This window comes from Xiphias gladius, chromosome 19 (genome assembly GCF_016859285.1).
Source record: "Xiphias gladius isolate SHS-SW01 ecotype Sanya breed wild chromosome 19, ASM1685928v1, whole genome shotgun sequence".
Lineage (NCBI taxonomy): Eukaryota > Metazoa > Chordata > Actinopteri > Istiophoriformes > Xiphiidae > Xiphias > Xiphias gladius.
Genome location: NC_053418.1, coordinates 4,635,065 through 4,655,650, shown reverse-complemented (window position 1 = coordinate 4,655,650; position 20,586 = coordinate 4,635,065). Strand labels below are relative to the sequence as shown.

At 39.8% G+C, this 20,586-nt stretch overlaps 1 protein-coding gene across 1 annotated transcript in view; it reads left to right on the top strand.

Annotated features, from left to right (window-relative positions):
- The first annotated feature begins 226 nt into the window (after positions 1-226).
- The window catches only part of dapk1 (death-associated protein kinase 1), an 88,893-nt gene continuing 68,533 nt past the window's right edge, over positions 227-20,586 (top strand). The window contains 1 exon segment of the mRNA XM_040154911.1: positions 227-304. Within this exon segment, the coding sequence (XP_040010845.1) occupies positions 243-304 (62 nt within the window). The 5' untranslated portion in view covers positions 227-242.

Here is a 20,586-nt window from a genome sequence, read left to right as displayed (position 1 = left end):
CTTTGCCTCTCTCTCTCTCTCTGTGTCTCTCTCTGTCACTCTCCGTGTCGTTTCCACCCGGTCATGGAAGCCCTAACATGAGGAGGACCGTCGGCTGTAACCCTGCCCAGACCGGAGGCTCCTGGTAGGGATGGTGCCGCTGTGAAGAGCCGGTGTGCGGTTTCGGAGGACAAGCCTGTGTGGTCTTTGAGGGAGGGGGGGGCGGGAGGGGGGGGCGGGGAGGAAGGAAGTGCCCGGACAACATGACCATTTTCAACCAGGAAAATGTTGAGGAATTTTATGAAATTGGAGACGAGCTGGGGAGGTAAGTTTGATTAATGTTTATTCTTATTTCTAATGCGTTTGAACTTCCCCTTTTCATGACTGTAGTGTGAGAAACTGAGTGGAAATTATTTTATTTTCAGCTCCGGCATTTGCATGATAAATATTCTGTTTGCATACAGCGTTTTAACGGATCTATCCAGAGTGTTCAAATAATGATCCTAAATATAGGTTTTCATGCCATGCTGCATCTACAACTCGTGGATGTGCATACAAATGGATATAGTCCACACACACAGACAAAAATGCATACGCTCACTCAGGGCTGCAACTAATGATTATTTCATTATTGGTTAATCTGCAGTTTATTTGTTTAATTAATCGTTTGGACTCTAAAATGCATAGAAAATACTCAATGGTTTTGTCTGACCAGCAGTCCTAAATCCAAAGATATTCACTTTACCATCATCTATGACAAAGAACAGCAGCAGGTCTTCACATTTGAGAAGCTAGAAACAGCACATGTTTGGCATTCTTGCTGATAAAATGACTGTCGATCAGCTAATCCAGTGATTCCCAATCAGGGGCTGTTTCTGCGGTTACCAGGGGTTTGCATCGAAAGATTGCGAAGATCAGTTAATCTGAAAACATAGAAATGATGATTTAACAATGCATATCCACATATTTGTGTTTAGGTGGAGAATAGGATTACGAATGTGAGCAATGCTGATCTATAGTTATTGTGACAATTACTTACCAGCCATGGGAGTCTGACTGCATATAGACGTGTCTCAGTTTTCCACCAACCTGAGTCAATTGTAAGTTGATTAAGACTGCAGAGAGATGACTAACAAAAAAAAAGACAACAAAAAGGTCAAAGTAAAGATACTGTGAATGTTCGAAACGTCCAGTTTCTGTCACTCCAAATGGCACTAGTACAAACGCAAAAGCAACTAATAAAAAGGGGAAAAAAGAGACCAAGCCTAAACACTAACAATTGCTTTACATCCTGCATGGATTCACATACAGCAGTGTTTTCTCTACAGTAAAATACCACAAAGTCATCCCGTCTATTGAAGGGGTTCTGATAAAGGGGTATTTGGGCGCATCTGATAGGGCCGTTAGGTTGGCAAGCACTAACTAATTAATCGACTAATTGCTGCGGCTCTAACTTTTACCCATTTGCTGTATCCAGGTAGTTCTCATAATAGTCCTAAATATGTTTTCATGCCATGCTGCACCCACAACACTGCATACAGATGCCATTAGTCCATACAGACAAACCCTAATGCATACTAATGTATGCACTGCATACTCTTCATTCAACCAAGCCGTGCATGCACACATACAATGAGTGAGTAGTGCCCAGGACATGCATCCCCCCCAGTCTGACTACATCTGATAGGCTCTGATTAATGCAGTCTGTAATGCATCATTGTCAGTGATGAAGAGGTTAGCGTGTACTGTAGCTGCCTCTTCCAGGATTTATTGCAAGAGGGGGCAGACGGTATAACTTGTGCATCCCTACCAGGAGAGAATTTACATCGCCGCCCAGCCTGTGTTTGGTCAAAGGTGTATGCAGACAGTGTGGATGATACAGTTTGACAGGACACGTGGTTTGGTTCTTTGGGGGTTTTTTCGTCTGGAAAGTTTCTTGAATGACAAAAGCAGGGTGGTCACATAAAGGCAGAAGAGTGTCTGATATCCTTGATTTGCTGTGCTGTTCTGATAAATATGAAACCACATTTTCAAAACTGGTGGCTTTCTTGTTTTCGGCTCAACATTGCTGCTGCATAGATCAAAAACTACGTTACATAATTGTAAACCTAGAAAAGCTCAAACAAGGCTGCATTTATCCAAAAAGTGGATCATGGAAGACTTCTCATATGACCGTCAGACACATGGAAATGGATCTCAGTGAGCTTCTGGTTATCAAAGTCACACATGTACTCCATGTTGGTAATAATCAACCAATTGTTTTCTGGTCTCCGGGGCCTTGTCTGGCAACACTGCTTCTCCTTTTAGCGCTCACCTTCCCGCACTGTGGGGGAGAGCTGAAGTTGCTGTCGCTGCTTCACTATGCTACTTTGGTAATAGAGATGATTGGGGAGCGTTGTGTAATGGGATTGTATTTCTAGCTGCAGGTAAAGAGACGGCTTCGTGATTGGTCGCCACTCCAACACCAGGATCTATTCTCTATTGCGGTTTTGATCAGGAGAATAGACAATTTAAATCAGGTTATCTGCCGTCACAGTATAATAATCTCATATTTTCTAACATTTGGAGTGTTGAAATATAGTAACTGTTTGCTTTTCTTGTAAAAACATTTCAGTTCTGTTATAATGGCTTCCATGGAAGCTGGTATTTTTCTTGTGTGCTCCAACAGAGAACAGCCCAGATAGAGTATTGCACAAGTCCGTTTTTGGAAGGATTTCATTTCTCTATGAGACAGAAAAGTTATGCATGACTTGGGAGGAGCTCAAGGCTACTGCTTAGAATGGAAAATGAAATTTAGCTTACTTTTTGATAGCCTCTTTAATCTGTAAAATTCCATAGACACAGGTACAGTTAATATTCAGTTGATATTCAGTGTTGGCCTTCTTTTGAAACTACATCTACTCACAAACAGAAATGAATAATCTGTCTGTGGGAGACGTGTTTTGCATTGGCTAAAAAAGGCATGCACCTTTCCTACAGCTAGAACTAGGCACTGAACAAAACAACATACAAACACAACTGGCGTGTACAAGTAATTTGAGAGAACTTGTTTGCCAATTTTACTCATATTTAGAATTTTTGTTTTAATGTATTTGTTAGTGAGACCTATTTTTTTAGCATCTAACTTCATGTCACACCATCCCATCCCCACCAACACGAAGTTTACAGCCATATGAATATTGCTTTAGGTCATGTAATACCGCTACTGATACTGCTAAATTTGGTCTGTTGATCTGCTGATCTCCAGCAGCAGGACTTATGGCTTCTATTTACTTTTTGGTAACCTTTTTAATGCATGAAGCTTGAATAGTATCCTCACAGAAAGAAGTAAGGGGGTTAAGGATAAAACCTAAAAAATGTTCTTATATGAAGCCCTATTGCTATGAATATTATGCTGTGTTTACAAACTTTTTTTTTTTTTTTACATGCTTGGATGAACTTTGGATAAACCAGAGTTAGTTTTGATAAAAGCCAGTGAGTCTGTCTAATCATTGGTTGATTACAGCGGCAGGACCTGCACTATAATGCCTTGCACACTTTAAGACAGAGAGCTTTGCTATCTGACTGTAATCCAGCCCTGACTCTGGCTGGAATAGGAATATTTGGCTATTTTGGTTTGGCCAAATGGGAGAATTGGGAAATTACCCAAGCAGTGATTTTATCTTTTCCCTGACATCGCCTGCTTTGGTATTAATGCATGGTAGACCCGAAGTCCGGTGAACACAAGCATCTAACCTTTATTAGTATGTAGCCACAGCGAGCATGCAAGCAGTGTAATGAGGGAGAGAGTGTGGACGAAGCAATGCAGATGCATAATTCAGTAAATACAGTCAGGGGAGATGGATAAGGGCTATTTTTGAGCCATGTGTACAGTCCGATCTAATGTAATCCTGTCTCTGTGTATTTGTAGCCACTGGAATCACTTGTTAAAGCCTTTGAAGTCTTCACATTATCCAGAATGTTTATTTATCGGACCTTTTATTTAACCACTTTATGACCTGGACCAGTCTTTCTCGGGCTGCCTAGTAAGGCGCATAATCTGTATGTGGGATATCTAGTCAGATTTTTACCAACCCTACATAGGTGCAGAAGGCAACTCGGAGAACAGGAATTATTAGAAGTACAAGACGAACTGTCATTCAGAGAATTGCTGGTGTAACAGCAGGTTAGCTGTTGAACTCCCAGGCGAGGCATCAACTTGTCACTTGCAGAGCTGCACTGAAAAAAGCCTGATAATCCAAACCAAATGAATCGGTGGTCAAATTTTCCCTTTTGAACTGTGTCCAAAAATGGCCACTAAGTCTGTATCTCGGGTCCTGGTAGAAATTGCCACTGCTGGTCTCCTTCAAAGGCTTTCCTCTAATAAGTCTAGTACTGACCGCATCTGTGCGCTGTTGATCACTCTAATTGCCTCACAGATTGGCACAAAATTCTCACTTTACGCCTTCATGACATTACAGCTATTGGCATCTCAAACGACCTCCCATTGGATGCCTCCTCAAAATGACGGTTACATGAAGGGGGAAGCATCGTTGTAGTGTTTATGGTTTTATAGTTGTGCCATCGGGCTGCAGGGATAAAGACACCGCAGGGGCTCAGGGTGTCTGTAGCTTCCAGTTGAGGAATAGTGTCACATTGAATGGAATTTATTTTTTTCCAACAGGCTCCCAAACCTGTTGTTTGTGTATGGTCTCAATAGTCACTACGTATCTTTTCGAGTTCTCCTCAAGCAAAAAAGAAATGCAAACAATCTCTGGTTCCAGCTTCTTATATGTGAGGATTTGTTGCATTTCTCTCCCTCATATCATTGTAAACTGAATATCTTTGATTTTGGGAGGGACATTGAAGATGTCACTCTTGGCTCTGGGGAACTGTGATAAGCAATTTTTTGACATTCCCTAGACGGATTAATCAAAAAAATACTCAGTATAATAATCAATTATAAAAATAATCCTTACTTGCATTGTTAATATATCTGTATATAACCAATTCCATGCGAAAAAGATGAGTATTCAGTATTTACTCCAGAATTTTATTATCATGAGTGCTTTTAAAACATTTTTTAAACCATAATTTAGATAGAAAAACTCTAAACTGAACCCATACTAATTAAATTCTATCGTGGCCAAGCAACTCTCAGGTGGCTCTCTGCTGTTGTTTGGGGATAGGGGAAAATCTGGGACACTGAACAGCCTTTATGATGAAGAGTGAATTTTCAAAAGGCATCATTAAAGGGATGCGCAAAAAATGAAGTCTAATTGCAGGTTTTGCAAAGTATTTTTCCATGGCTGTTAACTGAAAGAAACCCCCATCAGGTCAGTTGTAGACAACGCAGACTGGCTGAGATTTGATCTTCCATACGAGGCCAGTATCAGTCTAGAATATCAACAAACCATTAAATTAGTCTTCCCGTAGAATGCAGTCATTTGGGATTACCTCAGATGGGTTAAAAACAAGTGCAGTAGCCAAGCATGCATGAAGAAGCAGAGGTAGCAGAATTGCTGTTAGGTACTGTGAGTTGAGTTCAGGGTTTTTTTGTTTTTTCTTGTTTTTCTTCAGTTTCCATGTTGTCATTTGTTTGGAGACCCACTGACTCAGCCACTCTCTGGCTGACTTGGAGAGAGAAAGATGACATTAGCCGACTGTGGAATCCATTCTGTGCTGCTTTCATCTGGTCCACAGGGCAGATCTACACTTTGCATATTTTTGCAGTGCTCTGCCTCTATCATTAGTCTGCATTAATCTGACCGCTGTATGTCTCTCTACCAGTAGGCCCTTCTTTTGTGCGTAAGGTGTGTGTGTGTGTGTGTGTGTGTGTGTGTGTGTGTGTGTGTGTGTGTGTGTGTGTGTGTGTGTGTGCACGTCTGGGCATGTGGTTGCCATTCGTTGAGGAGGAGGGGCGGGTGTATTTCAGAAAGGATTCTGCAATCCAAACGAACAAAGAAAGCATTAAACTAGGACTGCATTTGGGTTATCACTCAGCAAAATCACCCCAAATACAAATTTCTATGAATACAAAATAGGATTATATGCAGTACATCCACATAGGTTCCTGTATTAAACAGCAGTATAATTTAGAATTTCGTTCCCTCAAAAAACTGTTAATCTTTATGTGGACCATTAAAATGAGTCTATTCACTACAGCAAACTATGACATCCTTTCCTTTTTTTGAACACACCAGCACCAGCTAATGCAATACATACACTCCGTGCAGACAGTGCCCCAGCTACTGACCTAGATTTACCCCCCTACCCGGGGATGTATCATTAGGTGGAGGGGCAGGCTGGATAGCACGAGTGGCCTTGATGAGGCCTGCCACTCACCCACCCTACCCTAACCCACCCCCTCGACCCGAGGAAGCAGCGGCGCTGTCACATAAATGCAGTGTTACCACTTTTGAGTTCTGAGTCCAAGGATTTGGCTTTGATCACACTACTTTCAGGTTATTCTATCAATTATTAATAAAATCTTAAAATGACTGTGGCCCACAACCCCTTTCATTTGGGGCGGTTTTGTAATGATAGACAGTGGGGCGGAAAAAAGAAATGCAGAGTTTACAAATTATGACTTAACTTTGCAATATTAGTTCCAAATTTGACCCTTAGTTGAAGTAAATGATTGTGATCTGTAACGGCTGTCACCTTCTTATGTTGATGGTTGTTTTGCCTTCTGCAGAGCTTCTGCCGATATAATACAATACCGATTTAGCCTGTACCAACTTAATGAAAGCTATTTTTTAAAAATTCTGTTAGTTTACATTGTAAGACAGAATCCCGTAGCTCAGAGGAAGCGATTAGCTTTACATTTTTTGCTGTGAAGCATTTGAAATTAAAAGTGATGAGTGATGATAGACAAAGACAAGAACATCACATATAGAAGATCAGACACTCCAGTGAAGATAGACGTTACTGAACACCCAGACAGTTGATTGAGACATGATGTCTGCATGATGTGGTTAAGGCCTCAACTAAACAAAAAAACATCAGAAAATAGTGGAAAATGTCAATCACCAATCAATGTGACGTCTGCAAATTGTTTCACCAATAATCTAAAACTAAAAGATTTACTAAATTTATCAATTTACTAAAATTTTACAGTTCTCACATTTGCCTAGTTGGAACCGTCATATATCTGGCATTTTTTTCAACTTAAATCACTAATCGATCATCAAAGTAGTTGTTGATTCATTTTCTGTCAAATGACCAACTGATTAATCAACTAATTGTTGCAGCTCTAGAAGCAATGCAAAAACAGCACACCAACGAGCACTTGGTGCCAAAAATGTTAGTAAAATAACTGCCCAACTGAGCCTAAAAGTCCACTATTGCATTATTTTTTTTACCCATGTTTCTTTGCTCTTTCTGTTAGCAGAATCATTTTCTGATATTTATTATCTGTAAGTCTGAACTGCAAACTGCAGTCACCTCTTGCAATGGAAAACACACCATGCAAGAGAAAATCCAACTGTTGCATACATTGTTTTTAAAACTTTTGAAACTGAGTTAAAACTGTTCCAACCTTCAGTTCTTTTCAAAAAAATCTGGGTATTTTTGGCCGAAAATTGATAATAACTGTAAAGAATGACCCCTACTAATAACTGAGAATTGTTTATATGGGAGAAAACCAGCAAAAACACTCATGGTAAGATAACATTACAAAACATACCTTTCTTTGGTTGCCACCATTCCTGCATGGATTTTCATTTTACTCATTTAGCTGACACACAGCACTGAGTAGACTGAGTGCTAAAGCACACTAAGCTTCAGTCTGTCTGTTGCCAACATTATTTAGCAGTAGTAAGGAGTGTTTGAGTCAGAGAGGCATGATAATGTTCCTGTGATCTCGATCAACCTTCTTAGAGAGAAGTGCTAGAAAAAGAAAAATAAGAAAAGTAAGAGATAAGAACAGTATACTGTTGTTTTACTTGAAAATAAGTCAAGAAATAGATTATAAAATGATGCAAATTTACCAATGGACAGTGTTCCTGCAGGGTCCAGGTTTGAAGTCAGATTTTTTTTTTTTGTCTTGAAAGCCAGTCCGTCCATCTTTGCCTGGGAGACTTAAGCCATGTGATCGCCCCTGTCAGGCTCCTCAAATTGCAGTCAGCAGTCAAATTGAAATCTGACTCATTTGGAATTTCCTCGAGGAGCGTAATGAGTTATTTTCAATTAATCTCTGCAGTCAGCGGAGGATAATTGGGCCCCTGCCAACTGTGTTAGCGGGTGAATGGCAGGGGTGTCATGCCCTTTATGCGTGTGTATGTGTGTGTGTGTTGGGGGTGTTGGTGGAGCTACGACCCTTTTGTGGTCAATTAGGAGAGATCTGCAGGCAGTCAAGCATGGAAACTGGGGATGTAATTCTCGGGAAAAGACAACTTTCTTCTTTTGTCTTTCATCCTTGTATTACTTTTGCACTCTCTCTAATACTGTGTCACAAGATCTTTTCCCCTGCAATTAACACTGCTGAATCTGATTACTCTACATAAGCAAGCTGTACCTATTGTACGTTTACATGGAGCCTTTTAGTCCACTAACCATATATAATAGGCCCAGTATAGAAGAAATTGGAATACTTGATTAGGAAGAAATTGTAATAAATTTCATTCTCTTTTGAAAGGAGTAGTGTAAACCTTTTCTGTTACATTCAAAAGATGTAAGTTTGTTGTGTAACACTCCTTCCACTGTGTCTTTTTGGAATATCTATTTTCTTATCACACATGCTTGCCCACTTAATCGAATACATTTCCTTGGGAGGATGCAGCACTCGATGTCAGACTATATATATTTGCTAACATAAAGCAGTTTCAGTCATATGGCACTATTAAACCTGATTTCATAGCTCAAAGTAATGAGTAATTGATTATAAACTAATACACTGTGTATTTTGCTGTTTTCTGTTGTTGATTGGTAGCTTTTCCCTTTATCATGCACCCACTGTCTTTGTCTGAAAAAATTCTCTAATGCATAGAAGGTGGTGAATGATTTTTGTGTTACACAAAAAGGTCTGGGTAGCGAGGATGAGCAGTGATAGCTGCCACAGTTGAGCCGACAAAGAGCAAGTGTCATCAAAACAATCCAGTATAAAAATAATCCTGCCACCTTGTACAGGACCAGAGCTGCAGCTGTAGGATGATGTGTACTGTATGTGTGTTTGTATGTATATGCATCACAAAATCCATGCAGGTTTGTTGTGGGACGTTGAAGACAAAATGTCAAAGTGACAGTCAGCAGTGTACTCACCTGTCAGTCAGTACATGCAGGCAGTGAAGACATTAAGACTGACTCTACTATAACACATCCTTCTGCTGTCCCACTTCATATTTTGTTTGCCGTGTCTTTGTTTTATTTATTAACAACAGTGTGAACACACATTTTCCGCACTTGCAACATAAAAGTGCATTCATCTTGGCACATTGATCATTTCTTTGTTAGACGTTTTGTGTACTATTTTCTAAAATGTGATTTCATTTTAACACTTAAAAAATCCCACTGCTCTCACACAATACTGTCACACACAAACTTTTTTTTTTTATTTGTTCAGAGCAGTCCAATAAAAATATAGTTATAAAATTAATCAAATGCTGTTCTTGTTCTTGTTTGTCCTCATAGGAGCCACACATTGCCCATCAAAACTAGAAAGTTTCAAAAAACTACAGTGGTCCAAAAGTCTGAGTTTCTGCTCTGGAACTCATTTAAACAACCAGATCTGCAATGAGCATCAGGTTGTAGCCTCAGGAAAGCCACATTCAGACTGGAATTAGAATTACAATTTATAGTGCTATGTGCAACCTTGCCACATAGCAATGTTACAGCTAGTTGTGGAGGTGTTTTTCTCTCAGCCTCACTGCTTGTTCAGGGGATAAACTTAGTTTGTGGTATTTCTCAGCTTTGTTTGGCACAGGTTTGCAGTTTTATTAAAAGTTTATACAGTATATAATGCACTATACTGTTTAGTTTAGTATAGTACATGTGTTTCATGTCGGACTTAAAGTTAGTGTAGTCCTGTTTTGGACTCGCTCATCCACTTAATGGCCAAACAGAGCTTAAAGTAGCCGTTTCTGTTCAGCTTATAATAAAACATGATCTATGTCATGAAAGCAAAAGCATGTCGTGTGTTCAGCCAACTCAGCCAACCTTGTTACTTATCTACCTACTTATCTTCATAATTTAATGATTAATTGTATTATAAAGGAAATTTTCTATTCTGATCAGTGTTAATATCGTTTATATTGCCCTAGCTTAGAGTAGACTCTGGTTGAAGTGCTTCTGAGATCAGCCCTGTCCGTATATGAGGTGGAAGGAGAGAACCCACTGGTACCAAAGCTTTAAAGCGGCAATAACACTTAATATTATACATATATTCTATCAAATGACAATGTGAAAGGGGTCCCTCGTAGTGATCCGCTCAGCTTTATGGAGCTTTAGAAGGAGTTTCAGCTCATTGTGTAGCTGTCTAGTCCTTAAATTTACTGTTTGTTTGTTTTTTTTCACTCATTCATAGTGTTGTTTTCAGTCAAAGTAGCCAGCTATTTTCAAAGCTCTAAAAACCCACTGTACACTACCTGGTCAGCTGGTCAAACAGCAGACAGACACAGTTAGAGACCAGCTGGTGAACATACTGGAGCATTTAGCAGCTAAAGAGCCAGAGGTTTCCTTCAGGAGTTGGTGGAGACCAAAAAAAGGGCTGGAGGAGAGTGAAGATTGGACTTACATTTGCCAGGTGGATAGAAACACGACTCCAAATGAAAGCTAATGTTTATCCATAACTGCTGGATGTGTAGACAAGCAACTTTTTACAAACGAGTTTACCTTATCGACTTAAAAGGTGATTGTATGTCAGTACTCTGTTGACAGCTAATTTCTGTCGCCTCATAGTGCCAAAAAAATCAGTTATTGCAGATTTAAGGCTTAAGAAACCTAATTTCTCAAGGGGGTGAGATACAGCTAATCAGAGCATTTCCATGGCCACACTCTATATGTTTTCAGTTGCATTCATGTCAGAATGAAGAAATGGCAAAGTTTCATAAATATACCAATGCATACAGACTTGTTCAGCTGGAGTTTTGTCGACCTGGTCAGCCACTTTTGAGCAGAAGTGAAGAAGCAGTCTCCTCTCGTGACATGCTATTGCGCCCCTAGCTGAAATGCTCAGACTACAGCTTGAGCTTGCGTTGCATTAACAGGTGACGCGCTCCAGACCTTGCATAGCTCGAAGCATCTGCGTTTGTGTGCTTGGATGGACCATTTTTGGGTTCTAAAGCCATGGCAGTTGGCCTGGAGTTAACTGAACAAGTGCGCCATGCACCTGAGATTTTCGCTCACACTCTCACTTTTCTGCACTCTCTCCTCTGCCGTCTTTCTCTCAATCTTTATAGACTTATCAGGCAGCTGGTTTCAGTAGTACTGCTTAAAATGTCGATAACATACAGTATTCTCATGCCTTACATAAAAAGACATACAAATAAAATTGAGGGATATTGGGAAAACTTTAAACAATTTTTCTGGTCCTGTTAATCCTCTCAAAATTTCATGCCAAACATTTTCTGTTGCTTGTTTCTAGGTGGATCATTGTTGTCGTTCTGAGTTGCCTTGGCTATATTCATGCTCACACAGTCTGTCACTGTTCGGTTTCCCAGAATGTCCTCACCTTGAAGATCAACATTTTGTGTTGTCTCTGTGTTTCCGTATTGAGATGACCATAAGAAAGGGCAAGCACTTTCAAAACTCTGTTCACCTTTGAATTAATGTCAGTAAGGTCAGACTGGAGGTGAGGAAATTCAGCTCCATCAGTCTTGCAGTCATTACCACAAATCATAAAGTGCAGTCAACATTTAGTTTTTGAGAGTCATCTTTTGCCTACTTGTCAGTTTAACTTGTCCTATAACAACAGGGTCACATCAGTACATAGCAAAACCTTTGCAAAACCTACAAAACCAGTCTGTGCACCTGCTGACTTTCCCTGAGTCGTGACGGAGTTAACCACCTCGAAACCTGCTGAATGTCAGTATCACCAGTCATGTAGGGGCCCTGTTTTAAAGAAAAAGCACAAAATAAAACAGGAGATGATAGATAGACCAGCTGAAGCAACAACAACCCCCCTCCTCACCTCCTGCCACCATCTCCTCGGTTGTCAGAACAACGGTCTTGCACTTCTTTCAATTTGTATGCACAGCCTGATATCAAGTTGGCATCTGTATTTGCCTTTTTTTTTTTTTTTTTTGGCCTCCTGTTTAAAAAAACTGAGCACATTAGTATCCACGGAAGACAGGTAAACCAAAGCCTTTCATTGTTCTAAGGGCCATCTGAGAAGCGCTTAACCAATATGACGAAATATCAGACAAACTGTAAACCTGAAAGAATGATGTTGATGGTTAAGTGTGAAAAATTCAGGGGATCCTAGATATGTGTTTAATATTATTAACTGAAGAGGTTTAAACTAAAAATATTATTTATGAAGGTTTTTTTTTGCATGTAAACAGTCAGATTTACAGAATATATGCATAAACTATAAACTATTGAAAGCCTTAGAATAATCTTGGAAGAGAACATCAGTTCATCAGCTCATTCCATTGTTTCACATTTAACGTTTTTATCGGGCTGTCCCATTTATCTTTGCATGATTAATTGATATTCTAGGAGCACTGTTGGAGGAGATCATTAGAGGATCCCAGGGTGATTATCTGTCCGTTTTTAGTACAAATCTTTGTTTCTATAATGAATTATACCAAATTACATCCCTAGGATCATGGTAGCATGTCATTTTTGGGCTTTAGGAATTGGTTTAGGAGCTCTTGACAGTCAAAATGTTTGGGGATCCTGGAGGCTGTAGATCATAACAACTCTGAAGATGGTAAGGGAAACCTTTCACGTCTCTTTACCTTTAAGCACAATGAATCCATTGTTGGTGCTGCCTTAAAAACCTTGGAGCTGGGGGAGGTGAATGACATTCCTCTGACACATTGAATGGCTTTTCACTGTGGCTACTAGACAGGGGCAAACACCGCCTGCATCTCATATAGCTTTCTCTCAGTAATCTGTCTGTCAGTGCCGTTGCTTATAATTTCTGAAGCTGCAACTGTCTGTATAAAGCTTTTGCCTCCTGCGTTCACATTGGGCTGCAAGACTGTAAAACAGCTGTGAGTGGAAAAAGGCTATACACCTGTACAGGGTTTTCCCTAGGTTTCTGGAGGGCTTAGTTGCTGTGGTGGTTTTGGGTGGGTGGAGGTATTTGGTTGGGGTGTTTGGCCATTGTGCATTGTGAAAATATGCATTTTCACATAATTTTAGACCATTATCATTACTATATTCATAAAAACACAACACAGGTTGTTGTTTTTCACAGTATGCTAAGACATTAGCAAGAAGAAAAGTGAATAACCTCACTGATGAGGCGAGTGCTATGGCCTGAAGTAACCCTTCACATTTTTCTGAGTGATCTCACTGAGCGCCACACAAAATAACACTGATAAAACAAGACTTACAGTGAATTGATTTGAACTGCAATTTTCTCATCCCATAGCCATCTGACAATGTAACGGCGTTTGGCTGCTTACCAAAATTTTTGGTCGGTTGGACGTCTGTAGACAGCACGCTTTCCCACTGGCCACTGGTCATCTGACTGAGTTACTGTAGCGAGTTGATTCCTCTCTTACTCTCATCCCTCTCGCATGATTAGGTAACATTTTTCAGACTGTCTTTTTGAACTCATCACTTGTGACAGCTGTAATTCTTGGCTGTTTGACAGATTTTTTTCCATGGTTTATTTCTGCAGTAAAAGATGTCGGGAGATGCTAAGAACTCGTTTTCACTTGTCATGAATTTATTTCCTCTGTGGCAGCGGAACATGTAACACCAACCTTCAGAAGCTCCTGCAGGTCAAACTTGAGAAATGAAACACCCTTAAGGCTGATTAACTCTGAATGACTCACTATAGACAGACTGGAAAACACTCAGTAGCCCATTAACATACAAGGCTACAAATAACCCATAATGCAACACTGTCAAGACCGTACTTACATTGGTACCCTCTCTCTACAAAAAGAAATATCTGTTGTAATGAATGAACACGTAATTGTCTAGTCCTGAAATATAGGACAACCCCCACTTTTTTAAGCCCAAGTTTCAGAAAAAAATATTGTCATATATTACGGCCAGTATCTTTTCTCTCCAGAGCAGTAGAGAAATCTTAGCATAGTTTTTTCTGGTTATTCGGTTTTGGTGCGGCAAAATAGAAAAATAAACAAAAGTCTTAAATCTTGTCAGTATAAAAGTCTGAGAGTTCATATATCAGTTACTTTCGTCAGCTTGAATCTCTTTTCAACTGTACAGCACCACATCTTTTGACGTCTTTGTCAATTCTTTTGTTTGTTTGCCGTTGTTTTTTCATTTTCAAACTCTACATCTCTTTTGTGACAAACTTCATTGATAGTGTCAAGGGAACGGTCGTCTCCTACTTCAGACCACATTGTGATTATACAAAGAGTCATTTTGGCGTGTTTAAGACACTCATATGTAAAATGTATTCACCACTTCACAGCTGCTCCCTTTCTAATGATTGTGTAATGACCAGCGTGCATCACGTGATCTTGCAGTATGGAGAGAGGCCTCACAGCCCAGTGCTGCTCCTGGAGGCTTAGTTTAGCTAAATCAGCCAACCTGGTTGGTAAATAGTTGTTCATAGAGGACTGCTATATGATTGGTTAGAAATAGCTTATAATGTCATTGGCTGAGTGTTGTCCAGTAATGTCCCTGTCAGCAGTAAATCAGTACTTCTTCAGTGCTTCGTGTTTTCAATATCATGGAAGTAAATAGTTTATATAGTCTATATTGCCCCACCCTGCCTTGATCACTGATGGTAACCATTCTACATCAGTGCTTAAGGTAGGGCGGGCTCCTAGTAAAGTTCAAGCATAGTTTAGTCATGCCAATTACAAACTAGTAGTTGGCCATGGCATTATTAATATTAAATAGCTTACAGAATAGGGGTTAGATCACAAAACTCCATCAGGAGATCCTTACAAAATCCATAGCTGTACACAAACACACACTCACACCCACTGTTTACGCCCACCCAGGATTATCTACCACCGCTCTTCCTTCCTCCAACCAGTGCTGGTTCCTCTGCTCAGTCTCCCTGAATCCTGTTGCCGTGGTTACCCTTCCGCTGTACACAATGGCATGGTGGTTGCATAATGTTTTTCTGCCGGTGCAGTTTGTGGCCCACACTACAGCTGAGTGGGCAGGGAGCACTCTGAGGTGCCCTCCCACACTTTGCTCCATGCTAATGAAAAGCTTGGCCTCACCGGGGAGTTTTCACACTGAATCATATCGGATAGCGGAGCCACTGAGCCTCGGAGGCTGTGATTGTTGTCCGGCTGCAAAGGCACCGTCATTTTGGCTTCTGTTTCACTGGTTAAACTGCACAGGTAGTGATAGTCACGGGCTGATATTCATGGGAGTCACCTGGCTATAGAAACGAACAAAACTGGCATGAAGGGTGCACGAAACCAATGCAAATAAGTGTTTCCCATCAGTGTTGAGTTGCACTAAGGGAATGCCTTGAGTAATGTGCCTTTGGTGCTGCTTAACTCATTAATGAGCACAGGATGTGGACCTGTAACCTTGTGGGATTTTCAGATGCCATCATCCTTTAGTTTAGTTCAGGAGTGGAGCAGATGTGTTTGAAGTTTTGATCTGGGGAGAACACAACTTCCACAAGGTGTGGTATATCAGGATAAAAATATGCTATGCAATGACCGGTATCAAATTATTGATTCATATGTTGCAATGATACAGTATAAATTATTTATTAATTATTTAGCTATTTTGTGTAAACTATACTAGACACAGTGAAGAGAAAGCAAGTATTCATAAAAACAGTTTCAGTATTGGCCCAAATGGCTTTGAAAAACTAGCCAAAAACTACTAGCTTCTAGTAATAATAATCAGCGTCTGTCTGCAGTAGAATGGCAGCTTAATGGTTTACTGGATTTTAACAATGTGCAATGTGGAATACACTGGTCTTAGAGGTGCTATGTGTAAATTTTTGCTTTTGCTACATAGCCAACGTTAGCATCAACAGCTGCTTACTTACCATTATGGTAGAAACATTGCAAGTTCAGCATCAAACGTTATTCCTCTACTCACCAAGAGCTGTCTCCAGCAGTGGAAAGCAACACCAATGTTAACTCTTACTTAGCTTCTATTTCTATCACTTCCTTTCTTCTACTGAAGTTAGCATGCTAACCAGCTAGCCCCGGCCCGGCTGGCACGTCTCATCACTTTCTGATGGCGAGTCACTGTAGCGTCCAGGCTGCCCTGAAGAAGTAGCTCTGCTCAGAGGGCGTAATATAATCCTTTGTACTGTAAACGCAAGGATTGCTGAAGCTCTTGGCAAGCAACCATCACCACCACCCGCTCCTGGCAAGAAACCATGTTCAGAGGCAGAGAAAACTTACAAATAGCACCTTTTATATAAAGGCAGCATTATAGCCTAATCTGGTAATTATTTTCTCGAATAAGCAATTAATTGTTTAGTGAAAAATGTCTCTAACAATGTCCTAATTTGCTTCTTTTGTCCAGCTAGCTTTCCTTAACCCAAATATATTCAGATTACTCTAACATAGTCAAAGAAAAGAAGCAAATCCTTACAATTGAGACTCATGAATTAATGAATGTTTGGCATTTTGCGAGAAAATGTTTTGCTTTAATAATAATTAGGACTAGAGCTGAATAATTGTTTGTCTTTTCTTGGCTTGGCCTGTTTTCTCAAGTGTTGTCATTAGTTGAGTATTGAAAAAAATTCCCTGGAAGTCCTGCTTGCATAGCACAGTGTAAGGTGTGATTACTATTTATAATGTGTCAGCAGTATGTAGTTTCTCTTCTGTTTTCATCTGTGCTGTCATCTATACTTACATTTCGTCCAACACATAAACACGCAACAAGAGTCATATGTAGAGGAAGTGCTCAGAGCTGTCTCGGTTCCAGCTCTGAAAGAGTAGGCTGATGTGGTGAATTTGGACACTAACAAAGGACGGTGTGCAGTGCACTGGGACTTAATTCATCCCCCATGAGCCAAAGACAATTTAATTAACTAGAGAAGCAGGGCTGTAATTGCAGTGAACAGGCACATTTAAAGGGAAGCCTCACACAAAAACAAAGACTGTTAGTTCCCTTCTTTTTATGTGGAGATGTAGATGGAAAATAAGCATGACCCACATTCTCATTGGGCTATATTTTTGGATAGAAAGGCCCAGTAGTAGTTGAGTGGATAAAACTGTTGCAAAAACCTGTATGGAGCATCACTAGGACCAATAGTGAACAACTGGTAAAATATGACACAAATATCAGCTGAGCCAACTGTCACAGTCATACTGCTTCCTTTCTCTCACTCTCACTATGTCCCCAGTTTTTGCTCTCTGAAGTGCCAAGCAATTTGGCAGCAATGCAGCAAAAATGATTTTAATCCCCATGAAATATTAATGTCTACTTCGCAAAGCAAAATGCACCATTGCACAGCACATCCAAGTTTTATCAGTATGACCATTGTCTTTTGATGTAAACCAAAACACTTGGCAGCCCTGTTTAAACGTCAAGTTCATCACCAAATCCATAAAACCTGGCAGCCACTGTGTTTTTCAGTAAATGTTGACTGAGGAGTTTTGACAGTGCAGCTTTTTTTATTAAGTATAGAAGCATTTAATGAGTCAGGGTCACTCTCTGCAAATGTAAAAAGAGTGCAAATTAATGAAGAACTAATGGACTGGCTGGCCTCCATTTCTAAGTGCTAATTAAAGGGGAGTACAGTCATTCGCTTTATGTGGATGAACATCTGCTACTGTTTCACCGTTCCAAGTTTTTGTGCCCCTGTTTGTCAGACCTGTAGTATATATGAGGAGTATTAATACATTGCATCCACAGACAGGATTTTCACATTGTCTCTGTTGTGTGAAAACCTTGCAACACCATTTGATTTCATCACGATATTTACAGTTTCTGTCCTGTAAATATCGTCTAATAGAACAGTCTTTTCCAGTAAGCAGTGGTGAGGTCGCACATTCTCTTTTTTTTTAGAGCACATATACTGATTTCATGAGGTCATCCCAAGTTTGTTCTGTAAACGTAAAGTGAGTGGGCACATTCAAAAACTTCAGCCTGAAAGAAGTTGAATACACACATGGCAGGCAGTTGAAAGAGAGGTTATGTTGTGCTGTTTTTACACTGTATCTCCCCGTTTATTCCGCTCACCAGGGACTCTAAGCTTTAATATAAAGAGGGATTTACATAGTAAAATTACAGTTTTAACTACTGCAGGATGTTGTAATGGGACCAAATAGTCAATTTGTGTGTATTCCACTTAATAAACCAGGGTCTGCTGTGTTATATTTTGGTCTTAGAGACCCTGCCATTCTCTACCTCAAAATACCAGGCTGACATGGGGATGAGTGATCCCATCAGCCAGTCATTGAGCTGCATAAAAGCTGCTTTGTCACAAAGCTGACAGGGATCGAGACTCATGCCAGATTACAGCACCTCACTTTTATCAGATGGCTGCATTATCCGACCTGAGATGCAGACCTGTGTTTAATGACATCAAATCCTTTTCAGTACACCATCTCCAAAAAGTATGTCAGAACACAAAGCAGATTTAATAGGCAGATGTGAGGCAGCAGCATAGATTAGGTATTTCCTAAGATTATCACAGGGATAACGCTGGGATGCAAAAATAGCAGTGGTATGTAGAGACACATGAGCAGACACTAATACAATCATTGTTCAGTATCATTATTTTGTCAATATTCTGTGTAATACTACTTCATTACTGTTAGTGGTAGAGCTTGGAGAGAATCATATCAAATATACAGAATAAAAATATTTTGAGGAGGTTGCTTTTCTCTTGTGCCTTTTAGTCTGAAGTCACATGAGTCCGAAATCATGTGATTTCAGATTGTGTGTTATCCTCCATCAGTCCATGTGCATCAGTATCAAATTTGACAGGGAAGCATTTGCGGGTGAGGTGTGTGCCTTCCTGGAGCTCCGCGAGCCTGCCTACTATTGTGCTAAATGCTTTTCAGCTTTTCAGCTCCCTCTCCTATTACACAGTAGTAGTAGTACAGAGAGCCAATCAGTAGCGGAAAGAGAGATAATACACAGTGTAGTACTGTGTTTCTTTTCCTTGAAAGCTAAATTAATATGAGGACATTGAAGCTACTGCTCAATTTAGGAATTGTATTAATGCAGTGTGTTTTTTTTTTTTTTGTTTGTTTGTTTTTTTGTTTTTTACCCATCTTTATCCTTGAGCATAGTGAGCACAAACCAGAAAACTCATAACTTAGTTTTTTGTCATGAAGACTTAGTATACGGCAAAGTTTAAAAGACAATCGGTGCTGACGATTTTTATTTTGCTTAGTGCTAAAACAATTAGTCAATTGAAAGAACATTAATTACTAGGTGCTTTTTTTAATGTGACAAAATAGCTAAAAATCCCATTATATAGGCTAAACAATTTATTGAATAATATTAAAAATGGCTATATTAATAAAAAAACAAATTAAAGAAAATAAGAGCTCTTATAGATTACATTTCCCAGCAGGCTGTGTTTCAAATATATTATGGTATGTAAATTATAAGCTCTGGAGTGATTGTATGAAATCAGGGAAATATCAGTCAAACACACTTTAGTTGCTAAACTTCTAATTAAAATCAGATTTTCTTGTGCCACACATGGATTACTCAAAATGTGATGTGATTTTTATTAAAATAATGTTCCACTTCCTAGCTTTCTCCTGGTGATTTCAACCATATGTCTCAGTTATCATCAGCGGATATAATTTACCTCCCTCCCAGGGAAATGGCTCAGATTTCATAACGTGCTATTTGTCCTAATTGCTTGAATTGTTTAATAGTTTTCCAATCGTCTAGTGTGATTTTTTTCCCACCCTGTCTCATATTTGACACAGATGTACTGCACTGTTGCTGATCAGGACCTTTCTGTGATACAGAGGAAGCATGAAATTTGGAGATGAAATGTGGAACTTCTGGGCAATATTGTCTGTCAGCAGCCAGTACCTGTACTGTATTGTTGTTTTACTACTGTGTCCTGTATGTCCTGCTTTAGAGCCAACAATGCCTCAGCTCTAATCGATTAAATGACAGCTGCGTGGTCATGTAGCTGTTAGATGAGTTACTTTATGGCTTTGAAAACTCTCTGATACGATGGTTCTGGCTTGGCAGCTACTGTAACTGTAGGGGGAAACTACTGAAAGGCTAGATGAACATGAAGTGTTTTTGTTTTATACCCTTCTCTCACAGAAACAGTGTGTAACGCACAGTGTTTAACATGTTGCGCTATGCAGACAGTCTGTTGCAAGTACAGCTTTTATTTTATCCTTATATATTGTGAGGAATTTGTCTATGGGGCATGTGGGGGACGGTGGTCTTAAAAGATCATGATATACTATACAATGCATTATACTCCCACGAGTGGAGGCTCTGGTCTATTGAAGAGACTGTGATTTATGGATGGATTATGGCAGGATTGAGGCCAAAGATTTGAAGGGTGAGTGTCATACTTTCCTTTTGTAGCCCAGTCTCCATAAGAATTACTTG